The sequence below is a fragment of the Oryzias latipes genome, chromosome 12, assembly GCF_002234675.1.
Source record: "Oryzias latipes chromosome 12, ASM223467v1".
NCBI classification, from domain to species: domain Eukaryota; kingdom Metazoa; phylum Chordata; class Actinopteri; order Beloniformes; family Adrianichthyidae; genus Oryzias; species Oryzias latipes.
Genome location: NC_019870.2, coordinates 26,001,154 through 26,027,077, shown reverse-complemented (window position 1 = coordinate 26,027,077; position 25,924 = coordinate 26,001,154). Strand labels below are relative to the sequence as shown.

Sequence of the window (25,924 nt, the reverse complement as noted above, 5' to 3'; positions counted from 1 at the left end):
CCCATCGCTGAGCTTCATGCAGACTCACATTCTGGCTTGCATTGGTCTAACCGCTCACACACGTACATAATAATCATCCAGGGGTCATTACAAAAATGTGTCTTTTCCTCTGTGTCACTTCCTACCTTCTTTTCTATCTAAAACACACACTCAGACATCAGGCCTGGCTCAGCACAGTTGTTCCAAACCTTTCAGTGAAAATAAACCTGCGTCTCGGTGAGCAAATGACTCATTTACAGCCAGACTTTACATTAGCAGGCTGTCACAACAGCTAATGCAGCATCTCGGAGCTTGATTTTAGTCTAAAAAACACACACACACACTCCCCATAAAGCTGTTCTTCCAACAACCATCAAGTTCAGGAAACAGAGTATAAGGAAAATAAAGCCTAATAACAGTATTAACCGCTTGATTACACAATTAGTAATTTTAGCCCGGCTGCCTGACTGTTTTCTGTAATTACTGTAATGCTACTGTAATGCTCACATAACAAGACTTTAATGCTGGTTCTGGCTTTAAACCATAACAGACAGCTGCTGTGCTTTAAGAGTTTCCTCAGTCCCCTTTAGTTTCAAACCCCAATCACCACACAGAGCTTAGCACAGCTGTGATGCTTCCTTCACCTGCAGAGGTCAGCCTTCCTTAACTCTATTCTTCATGCTTCCATATGTTTTCAGATCATCCTGAATATGGTTTAAATCCTGTCAATCATAACATGATGTGGAATTATGTGGCCCAAAGATGACATGTAAGTTGAAACCATTTATTTAAAAATATTCTTATCATCCATCCTAACTTTTTAAACTTCCAGATGTTGGTGCATGTTAGTGGATCTATACTATACTTCAATACCAGATTTTTCATGCGCTCATCCCTTCCATCAAGAAGACAGTGGTGGGTGTGGTCTTGCATGATAAACAACAACTGCTTCAATTATTTTGAATAACTGATAATTATTAACATATACAGTATTTTTCAGTTATTTGTTAACCACCTACCAAGCCGATTTAAACCTCCAAACTACTATTTCCAAACAAAACTATTAAAAGTAACCAAAAGCATTTGCAGACAAACATATCTGTCGGGGTTCTTGTTCATCTGGGTCGTGTTGGATGTCAGATTCACGTCTTTCGCTCTAAACTGCTCAAAGTTACTCGACGGAGAGGCAAGATTTTTTTCCAAATGAAGCTTTTTCCAAATGAAGCCCCGCCATCTCAACGCTTATGGCGTTGAGATGGCGGGGCTTCAAGGACGCTGCGGCGCGCAAGGCGCGCAAGGACGCTGCGGCTTACGGCTCTCCTATTCAGTGCTACTTTTTGTTGTTTTTGTATGTTTTTTCTGTTTTTTTGAGGACTATCGGTTCTGCGAACCTCCTCTACACACGTTCGGACCTCATTGATATAGGAAAGCAACATCAGACATCTGTCTCGGACGACTTTCTCTACACGCACGACATCCCAGCCGAGATCGCCAGACCAGCGGGCTCTCCGTGGCTTGTTGTCGGCACTCGGAGGCGCCGTAGACGGCGGAGGGAGAGGAAGCAGAAACGGGGCCGCCGGTCTGGAGCTATGCTAAGGCTGAAGAACCAACCGCACAAGCCACCTCTTCCGAGCCTATATGTTGCCAACGCCAGATCCCTGGCACACAAAATGGATTATCTGCAACTACAACTCGCTAACAACCGTTATGTGCGCGACTGCTGTGTGATGATCATCACCGAGTCATGGCTACACCCGGGGATACCCGACGCTAGCATGCAGCTAGCAGGCCGCACTCTTCTACGCTGGGACAGAACAAAAGACTCCGGTAAGAGCAGAGGAGGGGGGCTCTGCATCTACATACACAACAACTGGTGTAACAATGGGACAATTATAAACAATTTCTGCTCTCCTGATCTGGAGTACATGACTGTTAGATGCCGGCCTTTCTTTCTACCGAGAGAGTTCACCGTTGTGATTGTTACGGCTGTGTACATCCCACCCGACGCAAACACAAACAAAGCTCTCTCTCTCCTGCTGAACATCATTAACAAACATCAACGGGCCCACCCTGACGGCGTTCACGTTATTGCAGGAGACTTCAACAGGGCCAATCTGAAAACTGTACTGCCGAATTTTTACCAGCATGTTAAGTGTGCCACGAGGGGTGAAAACACTCTGGATCATGTTTACACCAACATCAAACATGCATACAGAGCCATCCCCCTCCCCCACCTTGGGCAGTCAGACCACCTTTCCCTCCTGCTACCCCCAACCTACACCACCCTCAGACGCAGTGGGAGGCCCATCACAAAAACTATAACGACCTGGCCTGACGATGCACTCAGCAGATTACAAGACTGCTTTGAGCAGACGGACTGGAATATGTTTCAACACCAGGAGCTGGAAACACACACAAACACTGTATTGGATTACGTCAAGTTCTGCATCGGAAATGTGACTGTTGACAAAAGCATCCAGGTTTTCCCTAACCAGAAACCCTGGATGACCACCCAAGTCCGCAAACTCCTCAAAGCCCGTGACGCTGCTTTCCGGTCAGGCGACAGAGCTCTGTACAGAGCTGCTCGTGCTGACCTGAGGAAGGGGGTCAAAAATGCTAAGCTGGACCACAGGAGGATCATTGAGGCCCATCTGTCCAGCAACAACACACGTGAGGTATGGAAGGGCATACATGACATCACCAACTACAGGGGATGTCAAGTAACTGCAGACCATCTGAGCCCAGTGCTGGCAGAGGAGCTGAATAACCACTTTGCACGCTTTGAAGCTCCAAAACCAACAGAACTCTGCCCCCCCACCCCCACCCTCAATCCCATCCTGCTCCACTCCTCCTTCTTCTCCTTCACCAGTCATGCCACTAACTGTGACTGAGGATGACGTCAGGAAGGCGCTCCTAGCAGTGAACCCCAGAAAGGCAGCTGGCCCAGGGGGGGTTCCTGGCAAAGTGCTTAGAGCATGTGCTCCTCAGCTCGCACCCATCTTCACAGAAATCTTCAACCTCTCCCTGGCCCAGGCAGTGATACCTTCCTGCCTAAAATCTGCAACCATCATCCCAGTACCGAAGAAATCTCCCATCTCCAGCCTCAACGATTACCGTCCAGTGGCACTCACTCCAGTAATCATGAAGTGCTTCGAGAGACTGGTCCTCCAGCACATCAACGATCACCTCCCCCCAGACCTTGACCCCCACCAGTTTGCATACCGCACAAACCGGTCTACAGAAGATGCCATCGCCTTAGCCCTGCATGCTGCGCTGAGCCACCTGGAGGAGCAGCAGAGCTATGTCCGGATGCTCTTTGTGGACTACAGCTCTGCCTTTAATACAATCATCCCGGACATTCTGATCAGGAAACTGGACACTATAGGCCTGCCCCCCCACACATGTGCCTGGATAAAGGACTTCCTCACTGACCGTCCCCAGGCAGTGAGGCTGGGCCCCCACCTCTCCCCCACACGCACACTGAGCACTGGCTCCCCACAGGGCTGTGTGCTGAGCCCCCTCCTGTACTGCCTCTACACCTACGACTGCAGTCCGCAGCACGACAGCAACCTCATCGTGAAGTTTGCTGATGACACCACAGTCGTCGGACTCATCTCAAAGGGAGACGAGGTAGCCTACAGGGAGGAGGTCCTGAAGCTGGCAGCTTGGTGCTCAGACAACAACCTAGCTCTGAACACCAAGAAAACCAAAGAGATCATCGTGGACTTCAGGAGGCACAGCACCGACCCAGCTCCCCTCTACATCAATGGAGAGCATGTGGAGAGGGTCCACACCTTCCGGTTTCTGGGTGTTGTATTGTCCAACAACATCTCCTGGACAGAAAACATCACAGACGTCATCAAAAAGGCTCAGCAGAGACTCCACTTTCTGCTGGTCCTCAGGAAGCACAATCTGGACCCCAGCCTGCTGACAACCTTCTACCGTACGTCCATAGAAAGCCTTCTGACGTACTGCATTACAGTGTGGTACGGCAGCTGCACCATGGCGGACAGGGAGAGACTGCAGAGGGTAGTCAAAGCAGCTCAGAGGATCATCGGCTCCCCTCTTCCCTCCCTGTCGGACATCTATTCTTCCCGTTGTCTAGGCAGAGCTGGGAAGATCATAAAAGACAGTTCCCACCCTGGCTCTGGACTGTTTGACCTGTTGCCCTCAGGAAGGTGCTACAGGTGCATCAGGTCAAGGACAAACCGCCTTAAAAACAGTTTTTTCCCAAAAGCCATAACCATCCTGAACTCCCACATGCACGGTCACTGACAGCTCCACCCCCCATGTCTCTCTCTCTCACTATGCGCATCCCATCATGTCAAACCATCTCAATATGTGCAATACCATCTCATCATGTGCAATACATTATGTGCAATATATCTCTGCATTCATGGGCACAGCAGGATTTTTTGTGTTTGTTATAACTACCTCTCTGCAGAAATTTCTATTGTACATTTGTTCTTTTGTAGATTGTACTTCGTATATTGTGCTCTTCATTTTGTGAAATTATTTTATTTTATTATTATATTATTGTGCGAGTTTACTTCTCTCTTGCATGTTTGCACTGAATGGTGAGCGGCTTTAATTTCACTGCATGTGTGTGTGATGCGAATTGTACATGTGTACAGTGACAATAAAGGCATTCTATTCTATTCTATTCTATTCAAAGTCCAGTTACAGAAAACATCATTGTTTGCTGTCATGATTCTCTTTAATGTCTGTTTGTTATATTTTTTTCTTTATTTTTTCCTCTTTACAAAGTAGGAGTAAGAATATTTAGAATAAGTTAATCACAGAGGTGAGTCATTTTACTCCATTGTTCCCTTACACAAAACATGATGCAGACAGCTATTCGGTGTGTGGACGTCTCCAGGATAATATTATCTATCATGCACTAAGTGGTGTCTTATGTCTGTTTGAATATCTCAGTAAATAAAGATTTGATCATTAGACCCAACCTAAAAGTGTTTCCAGAGGATTTTTCTGGAAAAACTTTCACCGTACACCACCCCCATCTATCACCATGAGCTGTTGTTGCGAATCAGGTGGTAGATTTGCACTTTCTCAGTGGACCGTGTCTCCTTAAATTAAAGGGGAGAAACTCAGACATTCAGGAGGAGCTCAAAGTGAACCAGACCTCCTCTCTGTGGGGAGAGCAGCTGAGGTGGATGGGACACTTTTTCAGAACACTGTAAAAATCCCTTTGTTTGGGGAATATGTCAGCTTCCTGGATTACCTGGGGAAAGCGCCTGGACTTTCTAATTAAGAATGCTGTTCCTGTCACCCCATGAATATGATTAGGTAGATGGATGGAGTATTTCTTTATTTTTAATCCTTGCAGATGTGAAGTTGTTTTTTTTTAAATGTGTAGGTTGGAAGTAGAAGCTACAATCTGCAAGCTACCAGCTTCCTGCTCTGCTCCATTCTGATGCATCCACCTGTAGACGAGTAGGTCCATGTACTTTCCTCGTCTGAGCTGGACTTTGGCTCTAAACTGTACAGCTATGTAGGTCGAATATTGTTCACTGTTTGTTGCACCGGTAATGGTAGGTTGAGGGTGTGAGAGGCTGTAAGCAGGAGAGAGTGTAAACAAAGGAACAATGGAAAGTAGGGGTGGGGTTGCTCCACGCCAACAGTCCCACCCACAACTCTGATGTGAATTTCTCATGAATTTCTGCCGCTCTGCAGAAACGATGTCCTAGAAAATCACACAGGTTTTTTTTATTTTGTCAATAAACAACATAATTCTAATTAAAAGACCACTGGGAATGCTTTACAATTGATTAAAAGCTTATCAGAGTGGAACTTTAAATATTGAGTGTCTTACTAGTAGAATGTCAAATCCTAATCTGTGCAACACAAAAACGATCAGCTTTTAAAATATCATAAAAACACAGTAACAATTTGATTAAACATTGTCTTTTTATAGTGCAGATTTTTTTCATGAAAGATTTCAAAGAATAGAAAGAATTCTAGGTGTTTGCTAACAGTTTGTCAGTGTTTTTAAAGAAGGTTTTTGATAAAATCCCAGTTACTGGAAAATTCTCTGTAGGAGATTTGTACCATTGCCCTGAGGTGGAAATCACATCAACAAATATCTCGACGCAAAAACATTTGAAACATTTCAACGACAATTAAAAACATCCTCAAAAAACAGCATTACATTTTTAAAAAATCAAACAAAATTCCAGAAGCCGGAGAGGAGGGTGGGGTGACGAACGCAGAGCTTGCGGAAATGAAAGAAGAGGATTGGACCGCACCTGGACTTAAGTAGGACGCTGAAGAGGTGAGTTGATTAGACTGACCCCCCACAGGGAGGAGTAACCAGATAAGCTCCCTGCTCGAGTTGCCTGCCAGAAATACTCACAGGGTTGTTCACTTCTGCCAATGTCGTTATTAGCTGCTTCCTGTCTGACCACAGCTGCTTATGAATAGTTGTTTATTCATGGATCATCTATTGATAAAAGCGGTTGTGAGAGGGGAACATCACATGTGCATTTACACACAGCTTCTCCCACACAGCCCACCCTTTGATCATTGCTAGAGTAGCCGACATTTGATCCCAAAGTATGCTTTGCTCTGTTTGCTTTCTGTGTTTGTTGTGTTCTCAGTTGCAAAAAGGTTTTGTGAAGGGGTACCACAGCACCGTTCCATGAACTTCAGAATTTTCCATTTGGGCCCGGAGCTCAAACCGGGACAAAGGGCATTATGACAAAGTGACACTTGACCCATGATCTGCAACCTTTTTGGTCCTGTATGGAAGGGGAAGGGTCAGAAAGATAAAACATAAACTATGAGACAATTCGGACTGGAACAATGAAAAACTGGACAGGTCGCCACAATTACATACCCATGCACGCTCACATTTACACCTGCAGTATAGACAATTTAGAGTAACCAATTAACCTATGAAGCATGTTTTTGGACAGTGGGAGCAAGGCGGAATCTCCAAAGAAAACCCACGCATGCACAGGGAGAACATGCAAACTCCACTCTCCTCACGGTTCAAGTCCCAGCCAGAACACCCTTCTTGCAGTGAGGCAAAAGCACTAACCAATGCGCCACCGTGCAGCCCAAAAAAACTTTAAATAAAACCAAAGGGTCTTTCTAGTCTTGAGTTTTGGTTGATGTAAAAAAGACAGCAAACAATAATTAGGGCCGACTAGAGTAAATTGCCACAACTACCATCCTGCCATAAGTTACATCTATGCCCTGGAAAGTGCCGTAAAGGAGTGTTTTATAGTGCAGTCCAGCGCAATCAATCTGTTTCTGTCAGCTTTTTGGCATGGATTGGTACAGATGTTGTGCTTTCAATATTGAAAACACGGCTGATAAGAACACATCAGACAAATAAATGTTTTTCTGACAAAGGGCCAACAGAGCTGTTGCTCTTACCAGTGTCGCTCTTGAAGCAGGTTTTATGGAACTCTCCCATGTAGAACTCCACACCGATGATAGCAAACATCACAATGGCAAAGAACAGCAGCAAGCCAATCTGAAGCAGCGGCACCATGGCTTTCATTATAGACTTCAACACCACCTGAAGACCTGGGAGGAGGAGGAAAAGGAGCAGGGGTGTAAGGAAAGATAAAAAGTAAGAACTGCTGTGTCACACTGCTCATCACAAATTATTTTAACAACACGAGCAGCTTCTCAAAACCAGTTTCCAAAATAAATGTTCACAAATTCACCTTGCAACTTCAGGAACCAAAAGCAAAGAGAAGAATATCAACATACAGGGTACAGTAAAACAGCATTTTGTCCGACTCAAGTTTAATTTCGAATTATAAGTATGTGACAAAAAAGTCAGCATAAAATAAAAATTAAAAAGCTGAGACGTGAATTTTTTTTTTTTTTTTAAAGAAGAAATCTGTGTTTGCAAAAAAGTTATCAAACTCCTGAATTGGAAAAGGGCAGGGTGACAAATCAGTCCATTTAAACAGTGGTTAGGCCAAGAGAACTGTCCAGTTAGGAGAAGAGTTTGTTAAAAGTTAATTGTTCCCAAGAAAAGATGCTGTTCCGGGTTGTAAATTAACAAAAGGAAGTCATAAGTGGAAACTGGGGAATCAGAAAAACCTGTCTTGATGCCTGAGGATTTTACACACCCAGAAGTGACACTTGGAGAAACGTTTACTTTATGAAAATGCTGAGCTATATGATAAAGATGTGGGAGGGGTAGAATCACTCACTGCACATCAGTTCAGAGATTAGATTAGATTAGAAAAGTTTATATTCAGCAGAAGTCATTTTAATTAGCAAAACTATACAGATGTCCCAGAGATGGGATAGGTTACTGAGATGATTTGGTAAAATGAAATGCCTTCTTAAGTAATCCTTAAAACTAATCCGTGCTTTCGTTTTGACTAGATTTGACTGTTGTAGTGCTGCTGTGGTTTGGTGTTCACTCTGATTGGTGCTCGTTGAAGAGATCAGTTTTTCTTCAGCATCTCCCCTCTGCCAAATTCAAAATGTTTCCGATTACATAAAAGCATACAAAAATGGTTCTAATGAAACAGAAAAGCACAAAAATGGGTCTTGTTTTAAAAGAATTGGCTCATAAATTGTCAGACAGACTTACTGGGGATTCCTGACACCAGTTTCAGGGGCCTCAGCACTCTCACAGCTCGCAGGGTCCGTAGGTCAAAATCCGATCCTACCGTGGCGAGAATCCTGCACATCAGCAAAGAATTACATAATTATTATTATATCATAAGCAGTACAGAAACTCATTTACACATTAAACCATTTTAAACATTCATTTTAACCCTATATAATTAGTCGTATCATTTCTGATAAATGCGTTTCTGAGACCCCTTATCTTATTAACATGATCCAAACTTTCCTTCAAAACCCATTGTATATAACTTGGTCTGTGCTTTCCGCCCTGTAGTTCATCATCATTCCAATAGGGGGCAGTAGAAGGGTTTTTCCTGACCATTTCAAAATGGATGCTTCCATGAAATCACAAAAACATTTTTGGCGGGAAAAATTAAGCTAATTTTCAAAACTTTATGATGAAAATAACTCATCCATAGTTGGTGTTTTATTTTAAATAACTACTTGCTGTAATCAAAGGATGCAAATTTTGCTACACCATTTTAAAAATGTATTAAATTTGAGACAGTGCGTAAATAACGTTGTTTACTCCTGGACACTCATGTCAATATTTTTGCGTCTTAAACTAACATTGTTGTAAGCAAAAACGTACTAAATCATCGAACGTATCTTAAATTGATACTATCTATATTCCATTAAAAATGCTATTACAAAGCGTTTCTGTGTGGATTTCATCAAAGGGTTAAAAAGACTAGAATTTTCTGTCAATTCTTTGATTTAGTGGGCTCATTAAATGCTCATGTTTTAACTCAGTACAGAAATTAAATAATCATTAAAGTATGAAGAAATTATATTTGTTTAGATAACCAATGGATCCAGTCTGTTTTCTTTCAGGATCTATTAAACTTGTGATTTTTTTTACATTGACACTAGTTTAAGTACAATAAAAAGCTGTTTTTGTGTGTTTGTTTTGATAATTTAATGGTTTTTAAATTACACTGCAAAAATGTGCTTTTTCCAAAGGTCCATCGTGTTTGCTTTTACTGATAGTGGTGAGACACTGTGGAGAGCCCTTCTGTGTGGAGGGGTGCAGCTGCTGTTGCACAGCTGGCAGCCTTCATTACAGGCAACACACTGAGGGGGAGACTTAAGTGCTTCATTGAGACACATAAACCAAGCTTCAGGCTACGAAGGCTGAGAGAAGGAGAAGACATACGACGGAAGAGGGATGAGAATGAGAGTTGATATCAGCATATAGAGGTCAAAGAGAGCAGAATAAAAATTATATTAATTGGATTTGGAATCAGGGTGAGAAGAATTCATGTTCTTTTCCTACTTTTCAGGAACATTCCTCATGACAGATTCACATGCTTACATCTCTAGCAGGAAGTAATGAACATGTGATACGTTAATTTCTGGCAGAACACAAAAAACTGGGAGGAGTAGATGCAAATAGATGAATTCAGAGTGTGCAATGTGATTTATACAATTTGATAGGATTATGGCCGTGGGTGTTGCAGGTTAAGATTTGCTGTTGGATTCAATTATAATCTTAACTTGTCTGTGTTTGTCTTTTCTGCTTGGAGCTGACTCTGCATTCAGTGACAGACTGTGTAATGTTTACTCATAAAGCTCTGTTCTCACCGCCCTCGACAATGTGCGTTCAAGAAACCACTTTCAGTGCAGTGCAGTCTATGCATATATGCGTGTTTCAGGCTTCCGTGTTCAAACCTCTAAAGTTAACTTGTCCCTACGCAAGCTTCTACGACCGTTTTTTAGCATTACGTACAAAATGCGTGGCAATACAACATGCATTAAAATCAAACCAGGTGAACTTTGACCAAACAGAGTTTTGGGTTTTGTAGTGATGTACAATTTACGGAACTGCAAACCTTTTGAAAATTCATCCTGGAAGATAAATTAATAATTGCTGTCTGTTTCCGGTCGGAATTAGACAACACCAAGTTCTTTTTTATAATTTGGAATAGAGCTTTGAAAGAAAAAAAGCCTGAAACTTCAACTTTTTACATCAAACGTTTTCCAATTGTAGGTGCTGGATGTGCACTAGTTTTGGGTAACGATTGTCCAGTGTGAACACCATGGGTTAAATACTGTATGCGTTCAAGAATGCGCCTGGTAACAGTGTTTTTAGGCTTTAGGAAACACAGGAAATACAACACAACCAATCAGAAAAGAAGTAGATGTTGTTGCACCTGTTGAGCCTCGACTGTTTATAACACTTCCGTAAAAGTGCAATGATGATTTGATACAAAATTACAAAAAAATTTTCAAATTGTTTCTTTAAAAAAATCCTATTTTTAACATTTCTATGCGATACTGAAGTTCCACTTCAATTATCTTTAATTCTGTTGTAAAAGTGCTCCCAGTGGTCTTTTAATTAGGATTATGCTGTTTTTGTGACAAAATCCTTTTCAATGACATAGTTTCTGCAGAGGAGCAGTAGTTCATTAGAAAATCAAATCTGAGTTTGGGGCAGGACCATTGGCTTGGAGGAAGCCTGCCTTCATTTCCCATCAACCCTTTGCTAACACTCTCACCTAGGTTACAGTTAATCCTCAACCTTTACTGCAACAAAATGGTGAGCAAAATTGGAGCTATCCAGCCGTACAGTTTAGAGCCAGATTCCAGCTTAGGTGAGGAAAATGAAGATGGACATGGATCAATTTTTTTACAAGTGAATGCATCAGAATGGCATGGGGCAGGGTGCTTGTGGCTTGTCAATGGGAGTTTTACGTAAAAAATATAAGCTTTCTCAAACTGCATTTTTTTGTTCGCCCCTAATTCCCAACAATTGGAATAAAGAAATATTAAGAAACACATTAAATCTTAATTTTTCTTTATAATTGTCCTCCACCATCAAGAAAATGCCCAAAGAACTTGTTCAAAACACCAAAAACACAATTTTCATGGGAGGTTTGAGAAAAAAATCTGCTTGGGAAGTAAAATTTCTGCTTTGACTTCCCGGGGGGGCATGGCGGAGTGGCTGACGTCAGTCAGGCTGCCTTCAGACTGCTGAACACTGGAGCAACAACACCTGCAGGACGGGACTACGTAACTGCTCATGTAGTTCATGTGCTGTCAGAAAATGATGCTGAACCTGTTGGTATGGCAGCACCACACTGGGGGCATCCTTCCTCCTTTTTCAGTTGGAGAAATGTAGCTCAGCAACATACCAGATCTGAGCTGAAGTTTGAGCTTGAAGTGAGAGTGGCAGTTTCAAGCCTGCAGCTCTGTTGTGAGAAGATGCACTGTGAAAACAGTCAGGTTACAGCCACCACTGTGACGACAATGGGCTTCATGTTTTTTTGCCATGCCTCTGCAGTAGCACAATGATTTTGCACAGTTTGTAACTTTAGTGTTTGAAAACACTGTAGTGTTTAGACAGAAAAATCAGGTTGGTTGCAGCCATCTTGCTGTCATACAAAGTAATTGTGACAATGCTTATCATTTTTGAGCAATAACAATGCAGCACGCTTTATTTCAGAACAATTTGTTCTTCTTAAGATAGAAATTACTTTGGACCAATGAGTATGGATTTGTGCATTTTGAGTTTGTGCCCATGAAAAAGTTGCCAAATGTTGCTTGTGAACAACATTTCTCCAACTGAAAAATAGTAAGGATCCCTAGAGCTGTGATGGTGTGGGATTTTTGATCACCGCGGTGATGAACCAGCAGGGGGCGCAGTGTCGCGGTTAACTGCACATCCCCCGCCGCCAAACACAAAATCCCCCAGCAGCCACGTCGCAAATGAATACAATTACAATGCAGTATTCTTTATTAAGAAATAACAACTAACTAACTAACTAACTATATAGGTGTTGTAGAATGACTATGTGTATGTGTGTCAGCGCGCTGCGTGTGTAGGAGGAAGGATCACGCATTTAACGTGTGTTGGGGGTGCGTGTCGATTCTTCTGCAGCGGATCACTCTGGAGCTTCACGCAAGTTTCACCTGTGCTCTCTGGTACAGACATCTTCCTAGAATATTATGTATTGCCCAGTAATAAACAATACTGCAGACACTTTTTCACCTTTCTGGTAGCCATGAAGTCTGACACCCATGAAGAACACGGAAAACGAGGCTCTGCCTTTTTTTTCTATGGACACGTAACTTTGCGCTGCACAAAATAGTTCCCAAACAAAACATGTATTCATCGCACTCTAACAGTGCGCGTTCCTGTTTGGTGTTACAGAGTGAATGAGAACAGTGATCAAATGTTTCCGCCAGAATAACAGTGACTGATTCTTTATTAAACCGCTCTGGAGTACAGCTATGACGGTGTTGGATTTTCTATCAACGCTGTGATGAAACAGCAGGAGTCGCATTGTCAGGACTCTTGCGACACCCCACCCCAACACAAAATCCTCCAGCGGGCGGACGCGTCGCGCACTCAAGAACGCAGGCAGCTTGTAATGGAAATTAATACAATTAAAAATAATACTTAGAACGCAGTTAATTTGTCGTATTTCCTCGCGAGACGGAAACTTCTGTTGTAGAATGAGGATGTGTATGTGCTGCTGAAACCGCGCGCATGTGTTTTTAAGAAGAGGGAGCGCGTGCAGCGCAAGAGGGGGTGAGAGGCGCAGTGAAGGGAGTGAAGGAGAACAGTAATTTCCCCCAGAAACCCTTGCAGTCTGAACACAGGACAAGCAGAAAAAGTAAATTATCAGCAAAGATGAATGTGTTTAAGGTGTTTATTATAGTTCCAATCACGCACCACATGCAGACCTTTAAAAAAAAAAAGCTTTAAATAAATAAAAACAACGTGCGGTGATGTGGTTATCGTTACCCTCAGGATCCCCCCAGTGTGGTGGTGCCGTCCCAACAGGTACAGCATTACTTGGCAGCACATACGTAACTGGTGTTTGGTTCCAGGTGGCTTATTCCTACCAAATTCAAAATTTGTACCTGTATGAGAGTCATAACGGGCCGATGTGCACTGTTTCTAGGGAGGTTTGAACCACTTTTCATGGAAGTTTATGTGAACTTTTCCTTCTTTTTGTGCATTTTTCAAATGTTGGGGGGAGACAAAGAGGGAAAACTGAAACAGCAGTGTAATGTTGGTTTCTATTACGGTGTTCCGGTGCTCCAATACGGTGTTATCGTGTTTTATTCTAAGTGCTGTTGGGGGAGGTTCCGACAAGCATGCCAAATGTGGCTGAAGGGGCGAAACGGAGGGAAAACCATGACAGCAGTGTCATATTTTGTTTTCTGTTAACCAGAATAAAACGATCGACTCACCGACCAAGTTACATCTTTATTCACTAAAGCACAAGTTGAAACGGTTACACATAAATAACATGAAAAGCTGTGTAAGTACTCAATGCCAACACGCACTAAAAAATCATTGTTACAATGCAGAAATTGTTTATCTAATAACTTTTTATGTTTTCTCAGAGCAAGACACCTGACAGAACATAGACAAGAGCGAGGAGTCCAGAAGTCATTTTGTTACCACAACAAGGCACTTTGTTCTGATATGTGCTTATTTTTGTGTGTTCTATTTTGTGTGTTGGTGTTTGTTCCTGAAGTGGGGGGGGGGTCTAACAACTGTGCAGACAGTCCACCGACGACAAGGCTGTGACTTTTAATATCCTTTTATTATCACTTTAATACATCTGTAAGGGCTCCAGACACAAAGAGGAAATATAGAAGGTGATACTATCATCAGCAGCTCACTGTGACACATTCCTCAAGGCGCCTGACCACTAACACCACCACCGGATTATTGAAGCGCTTTTCCAACAGATACGTGCTGTTCCTTCCTTCCATCCATCCATCAGCAGTCTAAGCAGAAATGCCCAGACCCCCCTCTCCACAACTTTCTCCAGTTCTGCTGGAATCCTAAAAATCTCAAAGGCCAGCTGAGAGACACAACCCTCCCAGCTCATTTGGGTCTTTCCCAGGGCCTCCTTCCTGTGAAGCATGTTTAGAACACCTGAGGAGGGTTCCATGAGGACACTGAAAGAGTTGAATGGTCCACGGTAAGTGTCCAGATGATAATAGTAATAATAGTATTTTATTTGGTCAGAGCAACCATGTTGTTGGTTTAGAGACAGTGGTTCTAAACACTGACCTCTGGAGCTGAAGATGTTGAGGTTCTTTGGGAGTGATGAGGATGGATAGGATCAGGAATGAATCCATCAAAGGAATAGGTCATGGTAGACATTTAGGAGATAAATGCAGGGAAGCAGATGGAGATGGTTTGGACATGAGGTGGAACAGTGATGATGTTGGTAGAAGGATGCAGAGGTTGGAAGAGGTGGATGGATGTAGAGAAGGAGGAAATGTGGGTGGATGGTGTGATTAACCCTTGTGCTATCTTAGATGACCCCACCCTTACATTGATGTGTTCTTCCTACCATGAAAAAGGTGGATAAAGGTGAAAAGATTTCATGTAATCCATGGACACAGTGCAGATCACAAATCATTGAAGAAAAAAGGTTCAGTGCACTGTTTGGTGGGTCTAGATGACCCAACTCCCAATGTTAAAGTGTCTAGGATAGCACAAGGGTTACAGAGGATGGACATGAAGGATTAGAAGATTAATTCACAGAGCCAACTCCTAAAGGGAGCAGTAGAAAGACAAAGAAGAAGAATTTACACAGGTACAGTATTTCCCCCGAAGCCACTTTAAGGTGTTGTATTACCTGCAGCTAAGAAAAGACACACTATGGTTAACAGTGGCAGCCCAGACCAGTACTGTTATCTCCTTTCAGTGTGTCAAAAAAAGTTTCTGTATGACTTTTTTTAACCAAAATCAAAATATTAATTAATATTTAAGTGCATGTGTACTCAGTGGTATTTGAAGAAATGAAATAGTCATCATGACAATGTAGCAAACCACTCAATAATATTTAAGGAGAAGTATTTTAAATGTTTGACTCTTTTCTGTTAAAATTTGACTCTGATGAAAATGAAAAGCCGACACCTAAAAAGGATCATCTGCAAAGAGTACTTTCCATGCGGTAGAGTAGTGTGGTAAAAGTACAGCGACCCCGCTCAGCTGGGGGCCGGGGGCTGTGATTGAGTTCTTCACACGTCCCTCCAGGAAAGTGGTGTTCTCCAAGGACAGACATGAGAACATGGCGCTGACAACCTGATGAAATAACTGCTTGCTGTCTGTGTGATCATTACCAGCTGGTCACAGACTGTCTGTCTCAACATCGGCCTGTCTGCTTGTTTCTCTGCCTCTGAGCTGACCAGTGAATCTTTTAATGCGACACCTGCCTGTCTGCCTGAGGCGCTTTTGTTCCTTCAAAAATAGCTTTCCTCCCTCGCTACAACTTCTTCAGGTCAATGGTGTCACCTATCAATGTCAAGGTTTTTACTACTCAGTAGAGTAAAGTGCCTGAAGGTTTGCTGTTAATGTTTTGCATCAGAATAACTACAAATTACTTATTTTAGGAAGACTGTGACCAGCTGTACCAAGCTGTGGGCTTTATTGCTGCACTCAAAACCCCGGTTTACCATGTGTGCCACAGCACAGTAAGTACATGACGCTACATTAGGTGACTGTAGTTGATTTGTTAAGCAGAAATTTGTATTTTATTATAGCGTCAAATTAAACCCCATTTATTTTTCAGGCTAGTAATGTTACTCCATAAATTACTTTGCTATATTGATTAAAGTGAAAGTGGTAGAGGTCTGAGCATGCTGGCTGCATAATCTGGTGTTAATGGGGTCTTAAAGCACACACACACCAACAGTGATGTGAATTTACAATTGTTAGTGTCCAAACATAAAATAGGGACAAAAACAATTAAGTAAAGAAAACTTTTTCTTGGAAGACCAAACTCCTCATCTACCTACTGCAACTTGGAGTTGACCCCAATAAATCTGTGAGTGAGCCTGCTTCCACTGTTGGACTAGAGGTCAATCGATTATCGGGGAGGCCGATTTTGACGTATATCGGGATCAGGACCTTTTTTTTTATCCAACAGGCTCATTTTGAACTGGTTATGTTGGCTCAGATGCAGCCTCACCTCTGTCTCCAGCATGGCCCCATCCACTGCGCCATCCTATTGGTTATGCAAACGACGCACAGGTAGGAGGGAGAGCCAATCAGAAGCCGAAACAGTTAGCAGGGTCTCAAACATGACGGAGAGGAAAGTTTTCTCGTGTGGAAGGTTTACAAAGACTGAAAACTCTCCTGTGATTGTACGAAACATGTCAGTCCTCTTGATGTCACACTACTACCAACTAGTGCCTTCAGCTTTAATGCATTGATAACTCGTTAACACAAATGGCTTTTAACCCTGTTTTTTGCGCGTTAAAAAATGAATGTTTATCTTTCCTATACTGAGAAACAAACAGCACGAGTGCCTCAGCTTTCCGTGCTCGGTGAGAAAAATACGGCCCCTCTGTGATTCAAGCGACTTGCAAAACATGCATGAAAGTTTCTTTGTTCACAACCCTCTTCAGCGAGGTCTCTGCAATTTACGTACCCAAAATAAGCCGTTTGGTTGGAGAACACGTTGAACAACTTTGCTGCTGCCTAACTGGTACTATTGACGATTTTAACACTAACATTTTGCTCAAACTATATCTAACTTTATTTTATTGACTGATTGAAAATTCAGGGAGCTTTTTATTTATTTATTAACATTTTTATTTATATGCTACTGGGGCATAGAACTCCCTTTTTTGTTTCAATTTTTCACCTAGATATGTCTTTCAGTTATGGAAACCTGGGATGTGCCAGAAGGTTAACAAAAACAACAACATGCCATCACACTTATTGTTAGACTTTTGCTTTATTTGACATGAAAAAAATGTTAGGGAACTATTTAACTTAAAAAAAAGCTATAACAAGCTGCTGAGACTGTTACTCTCTGCACTTTTAGGAGATATATATTTGCCTTTTTATTGACTTGACTACAAATAAATATTGATCAATCTCTATTGGTTGGACTGTCAATATTTGGGCTGTAAGGGAGGGGGGAGTCAACCACTGTTTCCATTTCTGGTTGAGAAAAATAAAAACGTTTTGCTTTTCAGAATTCGGTCTCCATAATCCTCCACCAACATAAGAAAATGCTGTCAGTTATTGTTAACTGCCGTTTTTCGAGAAACTGAAAATGTGAAATGTAAGACGAGAATTGACCTAAAGGCAGGGAGAAAACCGATGTTTGGGATGTCTGATGGGAGTCAATACCGGAGTTGAAGAGGAGCGGGGGGACGTAAAGCTCCGGCCCCCATGGTGCTGAGTCAGACTGAGGGCACAGTCAGGTGGAGACGGTGATGTGAAGTAAACAGACCCTGTGGTCACATGATTCTTCGGGTCTTTTTTATTTATTTATTTGTTAATTTATTTATTTATGTATTGCAGATTCAAAGCTTTTTTTTTTTTATTTAAGCTTATCAGTTGTTACCATCTTGAAGAAATATCACAACCCCCAACAACTATCAGAACGCACGTCGGTTGTTGGAACTTGCCCGGTAATCTGTTCCAAAGCAGAGAACCTGATTTTTCAACTAAAACAACACGACTCATTTGAGCACAACTGCTATATGCATCTTTACATCTTGTTTTCCTTTTCTTTTTCTTTCTTTTGTTGAAAAGTGCGGTGTGTTCTGGATCCTGAAGTCTTGCTAATTATTCCTAATGAAGGGATGTGAGAAAATCACTTATTTCTTCACACCCAGACTGTTCCTCATCAACCCTGCAGTCTTTGTATCATCTCATTAAAAACAGACCAACCAATCATGAAACAGTCTTTCTCTGTCACATCTTATTTGTTTGGACAAATACAGTGAGCGTGCCTTGATTTATGTGTAAGAATGGCGGTGGGCCATATCGCCGTGACATTACAGATGTGAGTGGACAGCTGTGACAGTAAGGACAGCGAGCATTTCCCACAATGCACTGAGGACAGAAGGGGCTACTCATGAACTCAACGTGCCTGCCAGAGCAACTTGCCGTCAAACACGGTTGCTGTGGTTTTAAATTCACACAGGATGCATGCCAAACACATGCACACACGCGCGCGTAGACACACACATTAATGTGTGTACAGGTGTAGTTCTTATCAGACTCATGAATAAATCAAGGGAAGAACATTTACAGAACTACTCAGGCACACTGAAGTCTGCCTGAGTATTTTTTCAACAGCCAAAATCCGAGAAAAGGTAAATCATTTGGAAACTATCTAGTGCATGCGTTACATCATTTCAAAGATAATTTCAGATTATGCAGCATAAATGGAATGTTAAACACTTGATAAATAGAGTGAACAGATGATTCACTTGTTTTTCTGCTCCAACACTTCTGATTCAAAGGTCTGGCACTCCAAACAGCCTGCGGATGAGCTGAACTGGGTGTTGGAGCGGGAGAAATGGGGAACCTGGTTATGGACAATTCAGAAAGTCTGATTTAGCTTTATATCTGAAGCTGTAGATCTTTCAAATAAAAGGAATAATTTCTGCCTTAGCCAAGTTGAGAAGTAAAAGCTTCAAAGTCTAAACTAAGAATGTAGACTGTTGGGAAAGCACAGGTTCTTTTAAGCACAATTCTATTCTGAAACAGGGTTAAACGCTAGTTTACATGACATGGGAATTCCTTAGTTGTCCTATTGTCATTCATGGTATTTAATACATATCATTTAAATATTGAAGTGGAAAAAAATACATTTTTAGACTACTCTATTGCTAAGCATTCTTTTAGGACTAAGCTATATGTTCACTCTAAATTACCACCTTACTTGTTTAATAGGCAATTTATTCCAAAAACTGACCAAAAAAATAAACCAGTCATCCACGTAACCATAATGTGCCTCCTTATTTGTGTTATCGGTTTTGGGTTTAGTTGCAAAAATGTTCTTCTTTGTAAATCTTTCAGGAGGCAGGTGCAAGGCTCCATTTAAATTATTGAACCCTTTAATACGGAGCTTTAGCTCCACTGAGTGACTACCGTAACTCTTCAACTGCTTAGGCAATCAACGTAATTCCAGCAAACTCTAATATGGAGAAAACAGTCTACATGAAAAGCCGCTTTTTACTGTGTCAAGTTACTTTCACAGCGGCCTCGGCAAGTCTATGTAAATGCGCGTCACAGGCTTCTGGGTTCAAAACTCTGCGTCACTACGCAGGTTCTTAGGTTCCTTTTTGGGCTCTACGCACAAAATGCGCGGCCAGAGAATGTGCATTGAAGGTAAAACCAGTTGAACTTTGACCAATCAGGGACTCGAATTTGGCTGTGTACTTTTTATTTCACAGAAGTGCCAAACGGTTGAAAATTGATCATGAAGGAGAAATTAATAGCAGTTTGTGCCTGGATGGTATTATATGACACTAGATCTTTAATATATTGGAATAGAGCTGTGATAGAAAAAGCCTGGAGCAAGATTCTCAACATTTCCAACGCTTCAACATTTTGCACCAAGTTTTTTCTAATTGTTGGTAGATGTGTTAATATCAGTGTGAACACCACATGGTAAAAGCACGTTCAAGAACCCGTGTTCAGCAAGTCCTTTAACACGTAACACATGCCCGGTGTGAACGTGGCAGGAAAATTGCTTGTTTACACAATAAACATGAATCAGCCAGAGTTAGGATATGCCAATAAACGTGTTCTATGCAGGTGTTGCTGACAACAGCTTAGGTGTTAAAGGCTTAAATAGACTTGAAATCAGTCACTTGAACATGAGGAAAAACTCAAGATTTTTAGGTTTATCCACCCCTTTCTTTGATTTTCCAAAAGGCCCAATGTAAAACTGTGAGAGAAATCTCCTGAACAGAGAGGCGCATCGCTGCAAAGACACTGAATTTGTAGTTGGACCAAGGTCGTCCTGCCTCAATAAGCACATGCAGCTGAGCAAAAGAGGAAAAGTAAAACGTCATGTGTTTGCCCTCCACCACCCCACTCACTCATTACCCTGTCTCTCATGAAAATGCTAATTAACCCAGAGAACAGAGAAAGAAGTTGTCAGAACATAAAACAGCTTCAGTGTCACGACCAGATCTCTGTAAGTGGCATCCTAACCAAGGTTGCTGCTTCCCTCTTTTTCTTCTCATGTAAACCCGTTGGCTGAGAAATGATAGATGAGAAATGATAGATCCAGACGGAAAGAGAGAAAACAGACGGAAAGAAACAGACGGAGAGAAGTACTTGCAGAGCAAGAAAAGGCTTGCTGAGTGTTGGGAGCACGCTGGTTATTGTCAGAGCGCCTTTTCAGCCAAAAGGGGTTGTGATGTTTGTACAGTCAGTACTTTTTATATTGTTCATCCTCAGACACAGAAGAACTGATGACCTTTTGGACAGAACACAATCATCGTTCCAATGTAAATGACAGTTTCTGCACCTGATGAATGTCACCAAGCCTCTTCCTATATATTTGCATTCTGCAGAATCATCAAGCAAACCTGTTTTTTTTCCTTGTGTTCTTGTTTAAGGGTTTGGACCAGAAACACAACAGAGGAATCCAATTGTAAAGTTTCTTTCACACAGTTGCATTCTGACCCACTGCTAACCAACTGTGCCATGTATTTATTTATTTCTTCGTTTCAAAGGAACTTTACTCAAAAGTGGACCAATTAAAATATGAAACACCAAGCTTCATCATTAAACCTTTGAACAACAAAGAGATTTTTTGGACGATTTCCCACGACCTAACCCAGATGGAAACCTTTGCTAAAACATCTAAAAACAATTAACTAAAGTTCCAATTGTAGTTCATACAAACAGGCTCCAATACAGGAAAAAGACAACAACATGAGCAGCAGTGCTCATATATCCCAGTTCTAAAGCAAAAAAAGAGAAAAAAATAAAAGCTAGCAAGCCCCGCTTATGCAGTTCCTAGTTAATTTCTTTTTAGCTCTGGAGGGTATTCCAAAAAGCAGATTATGTGAGTTACCACGGTAATTTTGAAGCTAAGAATGCGGATAACCTCAGCTTTCGGTTCCAAAAACAGATGTGTGTTTCAGGGTATGCTTAGTTCCCATAGCAATTCATGCTCTGAACATAACCTGGTCTGAATCGGGTTTAGTTGAAGGTTAGTTTGTTTTCAGAGAGGTGAAGCAGCATGGCGTGTCCATTTGAAGATGATTTAGTGGATGAAGAAGCTCAGATAAGACTTTTTACAACGTGAGAGGATGATAAGACCACATATGGATGTTGGAAAGATACAATTTTACTTTAATCTAACTTAATTATTTGCTTCAGTTCAGATAAATACTTTTATTGAGTTCAGTCAACTTAAAAATAACACGTAGTTATCAGACATTTATTTTACTTTCATTCAAATGAATTCAATTAAGTGGGTGTAACTTTGATGCTGCTGTTAGATCGGCAGTCCAAGGAATTGTGGGATACCATTCCCTTTGCCTGTCTGGACGGATTTGGGAACAAGTGTAGGTTTTGGTCTAAATACGTTTAGTTGTAGCTGTTTTACTGTGTTTTGCCGAGTTATTTTACCCTGTTATGTTTAATTCTTTCTGCACCATGAGTGAGAGGATGATGAGTTTATTTAGCACCACTAGTGCAACAAAATGGAATCAGAACTGGAGTTACAGTCAGAATCATGATAATTAAATGTATGGTATATATTGTAAATCCACATATTAAAAATTATTTTAGTTTTATAAACATGAGAATATCTGCAGTCTCTAACTTAGACATATTAGAGTTCAAGAAGTATAATAAATTAATATGAAAAAACATTTAATTGAACTGGAGTAATATGACATTTAGTTAGATTAATATGTAAATTTGAGATGTATAAACAACTATTGAGTTGGATAGACCTAAGAAATTAGGTTCAATAAATGTAATCTATTACTTGTTACCAATTGAATCAATTAATTTAATTTTTATAATTTGTATATATAAACATCACAATGTAATTGGAAGTAAGATCAGAAACTCGTGCGTTTACTTTGTCCGTTATTTTTCTCCAAGCAGAAACTCGCCGTTTTACTTTTTTGTTGGGTTTATAATCTTCATGCACCATCATTAAAATCTCAAACTCCGTCTCACTGAAGTATAGCACTCTCTTTTGTTCTCCACGCGTTTCCATGGTGACTTCGGATATCGGCGATCCATTGAGAATGTATGTACTTGCCGTGCACGTGCATTAATCCAGGGTTACCAAGTCTAGCGTAATTACTCTAACTCATATCCGGTCTTTTGGAACCGACATACCCAGACTAAGCAAGTTCAGGCGGATTTCAGCCAGAGCTCAGGGTTAAAGTCAGGGTATTTTAATCTTGCTTTCTGGAATACCCCCCTGGAGAAAGAGTAAAAGAACAGCTAACTGAGTTTTCTTAGATTTATCTGGGTGCATTTTACTCTCTAAGCAACATTTAGACTGAAGATATTTCGGACTGAATCCATTTCGGGTCACTAAACCTATTAACTTATGGAGACTTCCTGGACTGTCTGACGGGAAATAGTTTTATTAGAATAAGCATGATAGATGTCTGCTGAAATCCCCTCACTATTCACCAGTTTGTTACCGTCAGCGCTGAAGCTAACGGAGTGCATTAGGTAAAGCAGAATAACATATTCTTCCAAACTTTAACCCGGTAGCTAGTAACCAAGTGCTGCATTTCAGACAAAATCTTCTTCTAGATTCATATGACACTTTTTATGGATACATTTTCAAGAAACTTCATAGTTAAACATCATACAGTCCTTAAAGAGTTCTCATCAGCAAAGTACTCTGCACTCAGGGTCAAATTCAAATGGCCAAAAGCAATCAACATCCACAGAGTCCGACCCTCATGTCCTCCCACTCAGAAAACACGCTTCAATGATCACTGACAGAAAAGAGGGTCATAACCTAAAGGAACATTTAATTTCTAAGCTATGAGGACAAATGCAACAAAACATGTTTTGTGTTTCTATTTGTGGGGTAAACTCAAGAAATGCCTAGACAAACAATCTTTTATTTTTTTAATTTATTTTTTTTGAAGTGTAAATTTAGGACTTTAAAGGCCACATTTTAAGTAAGATGTTTATTTAGCTTCCAAATAAAATTCCATTTATCACATTTAAAATCACACTCTGGTCGGTGTGTGGATTAGTCTGTAGTTTTTAGAGGCTCAACAGCCTGTGAAAAACGTTTCATCTCAGAAATTTATTCTCAGAAACTTAAAAATGTTAAGTTAATTTTTTATAGAAATCATTTGCAATAAACATTTTAGACTTTCTCTATCCTTTCTGAAGACCATGAACTATATATCTACATTTTTCAGTCTGTTTTTGTTGATTCATGTTGGGTATGTATCCATTTGTCTATTTTACATTTTTAAAAAACGTTGTTACATGCATTACAACCCTTTGATGGGAGGATTGGTACCTGCTCTGTTGAAGTACCCTTGAGCTAAACACTTAACCCCACATTGCTCCCGGTGGCCTGTTTGGCGCCTTGCATGAGTATGTAAACCTGTGAATGGAACTGTGACTAAAGATATTTGATCCGTAAGGAGGATGAAAACGCACCCTATTAGTAGACACTTAATCTTTTAAAAACGACAATTCTTTTGGAGCACCATATATGGACAAAGCTTTAACATCTCAGCAACAAAGACTTTAACAACACTGAATTAAAAGAAAATTCAAGTAGGCTTTATTGCTGAGTTGCAGCTGGATAGTTTAGTTGGTTAAGCACCAAACATGTGGATATACCAGCGTTTGATTTCCAGATGCCACAATGACCTTCATCCAGTGTGGGTCCTTGGGCAAGACCCTTAAACACTACTGCCAAACTATGTAGTCAGAAAGGGGCCCAAGTCTGGGTTTCCCTGTGCCTGTCCCCAGCCCAGATAAAACACGGGGCTGTGGCAATCCCTGAAGGTATATGCCGACCATAACTGAAGTGGCTGATATCAAGAAGTCCTACCAATGGCTAGAAAGGGCTGGCCTACAGGACAGCACTGAAGCACTCATCCTGGCAGCTCAGGAGCAAGCCATGAGCACTAGAGCAATAGAGGCTCAGATCTACCACACCAGACAAGACCCAAGGTGTAGGCTGTGCAAAGAGGCACCTGACACAATCCAGCACATAACTGCAGGGTGTAAGATGCTGGCAGGGAAAGCATACATGGAGCGCCACAATCAAGTGGCTGGAAAAATATACAGGAACATGTGTGCAGAATATGAACTGGAAACCCCAAAGTTAAAATGGGAAACACCTCCAAAGGTGGTAGAGAATGAGAGGGCAAAGATCCTGTGGGACTTCCAGATCCAGACTGATAGGATGGTAATGGCAAACCAACCAGACATTGTAATGGTGGTGATGGGAACATCAGGAAGAGGGAACATTAGAAGCTGGGGCGGCCGTGGTGCAGCGGTAGGGCGGTCGATATTAAGATTGCAGGTTCGACTCCCGCCTTGCACGCCCATGAGTTGAAGTGTCGTTGGGCAAGACACTGAACCCCACCTTGCCTCTGGTGGTCCGCTGTTTTTGGCAGCGGAGCCGCTACCAGTGTGTGAATGGGTCTGTGACTGTAAAGCGCTTTGTCCTTGTCGGTAGAAAAGCGCTATATAAGTGTACGCCATTTACGCCTACTGGAGAAATACCAGGGGACTCAGAGAAGAATTGGAGAAAGCATGGAAAATGAAGGTGACAGTGGTGCCTGTGGTAATTGAAGCACTTGGGGCAGTAACCCCCAAGCTGGAGGAGTGGCTACAACAGATACCTGGAAAGACCTCAGACCTCTCAGTCCAGAAAAATGCAGTGATAGAAACAGCTAAGATACTGCACAGGACATAGGCCTCTGGTGGAGGACCCGGGCTTTGGTGTGAAACCACCCGTGGAGGGGGAAAAGGGATGTTTTTTTTAGTATGTTTTTTAGGTATATAAATATTTTGGAGCATGCCCTCTCAAAAGTAGCTTGCATGCCAAAAAAAAGTGTGAGCACTCCTGCTTTACAGTAACCCAGGGGTGGGCAATTCCAGGCCTCGAGGGCCGGTGTGTCTGCATGATTTCCAGATAGTCTTGCCCTACTCATGGCTGATTACCTGGTTCAGGTGTGTCCAGCCAATAATCTTGCCCTACTCATGGCTGATTACCTGGTTCAGGTGTGTCCAGCCAATTAGAACATGCCAGAGCAGGGTATGCTGGAAAACGTGCAGGAATGCGGCCTTCAGTGCCCACCTCTGCAGTAACCAATGAGCCTATGAAGCATGTTTATAGACTGTGGGAGGAAGCCAGAATGCCGGGAGAAAACCCACGCATGTAAAAGAAGAAAATGCAAACTCAACACAGACAGGGCAGTCACAGGTCAGTACAGTAAGTAAAACTTATTGCTAAGTTACTTCTCTAAGGGGGATATTGGAAACTGTCAGAGGGAAGTTGCAGAGAGTAACAGCTGAGACTTTTCTTATTTGATGACTATAGCATAGACTGAGACATGTGGC

General features: G+C 41.7%; 1 protein-coding gene across 9 annotated transcripts in view; it reads right to left on the bottom strand.

Annotated features, from left to right (window-relative positions):
• Positions 1-25,924, bottom strand: part of LOC101167885 (voltage-dependent N-type calcium channel subunit alpha-1B) — a 222,730-nt gene that overhangs the window by 129,883 nt on the left and 66,923 nt on the right. For all 9 annotated transcript variants that reach the window (XM_023960536.1, XM_023960539.1, XM_023960540.1 and 6 more), the window contains exons 4-5: positions 8,564-8,655; positions 7,381-7,533 (exon numbers count right to left, since the gene is read on the bottom strand). In XM_023960536.1, coding sequence (XP_023816304.1) covers positions 7,381-7,533; positions 8,564-8,655 — 245 coding nt within the window. The remainder of the gene's footprint in view (positions 1-7,380; positions 7,534-8,563; positions 8,656-25,924) is intronic.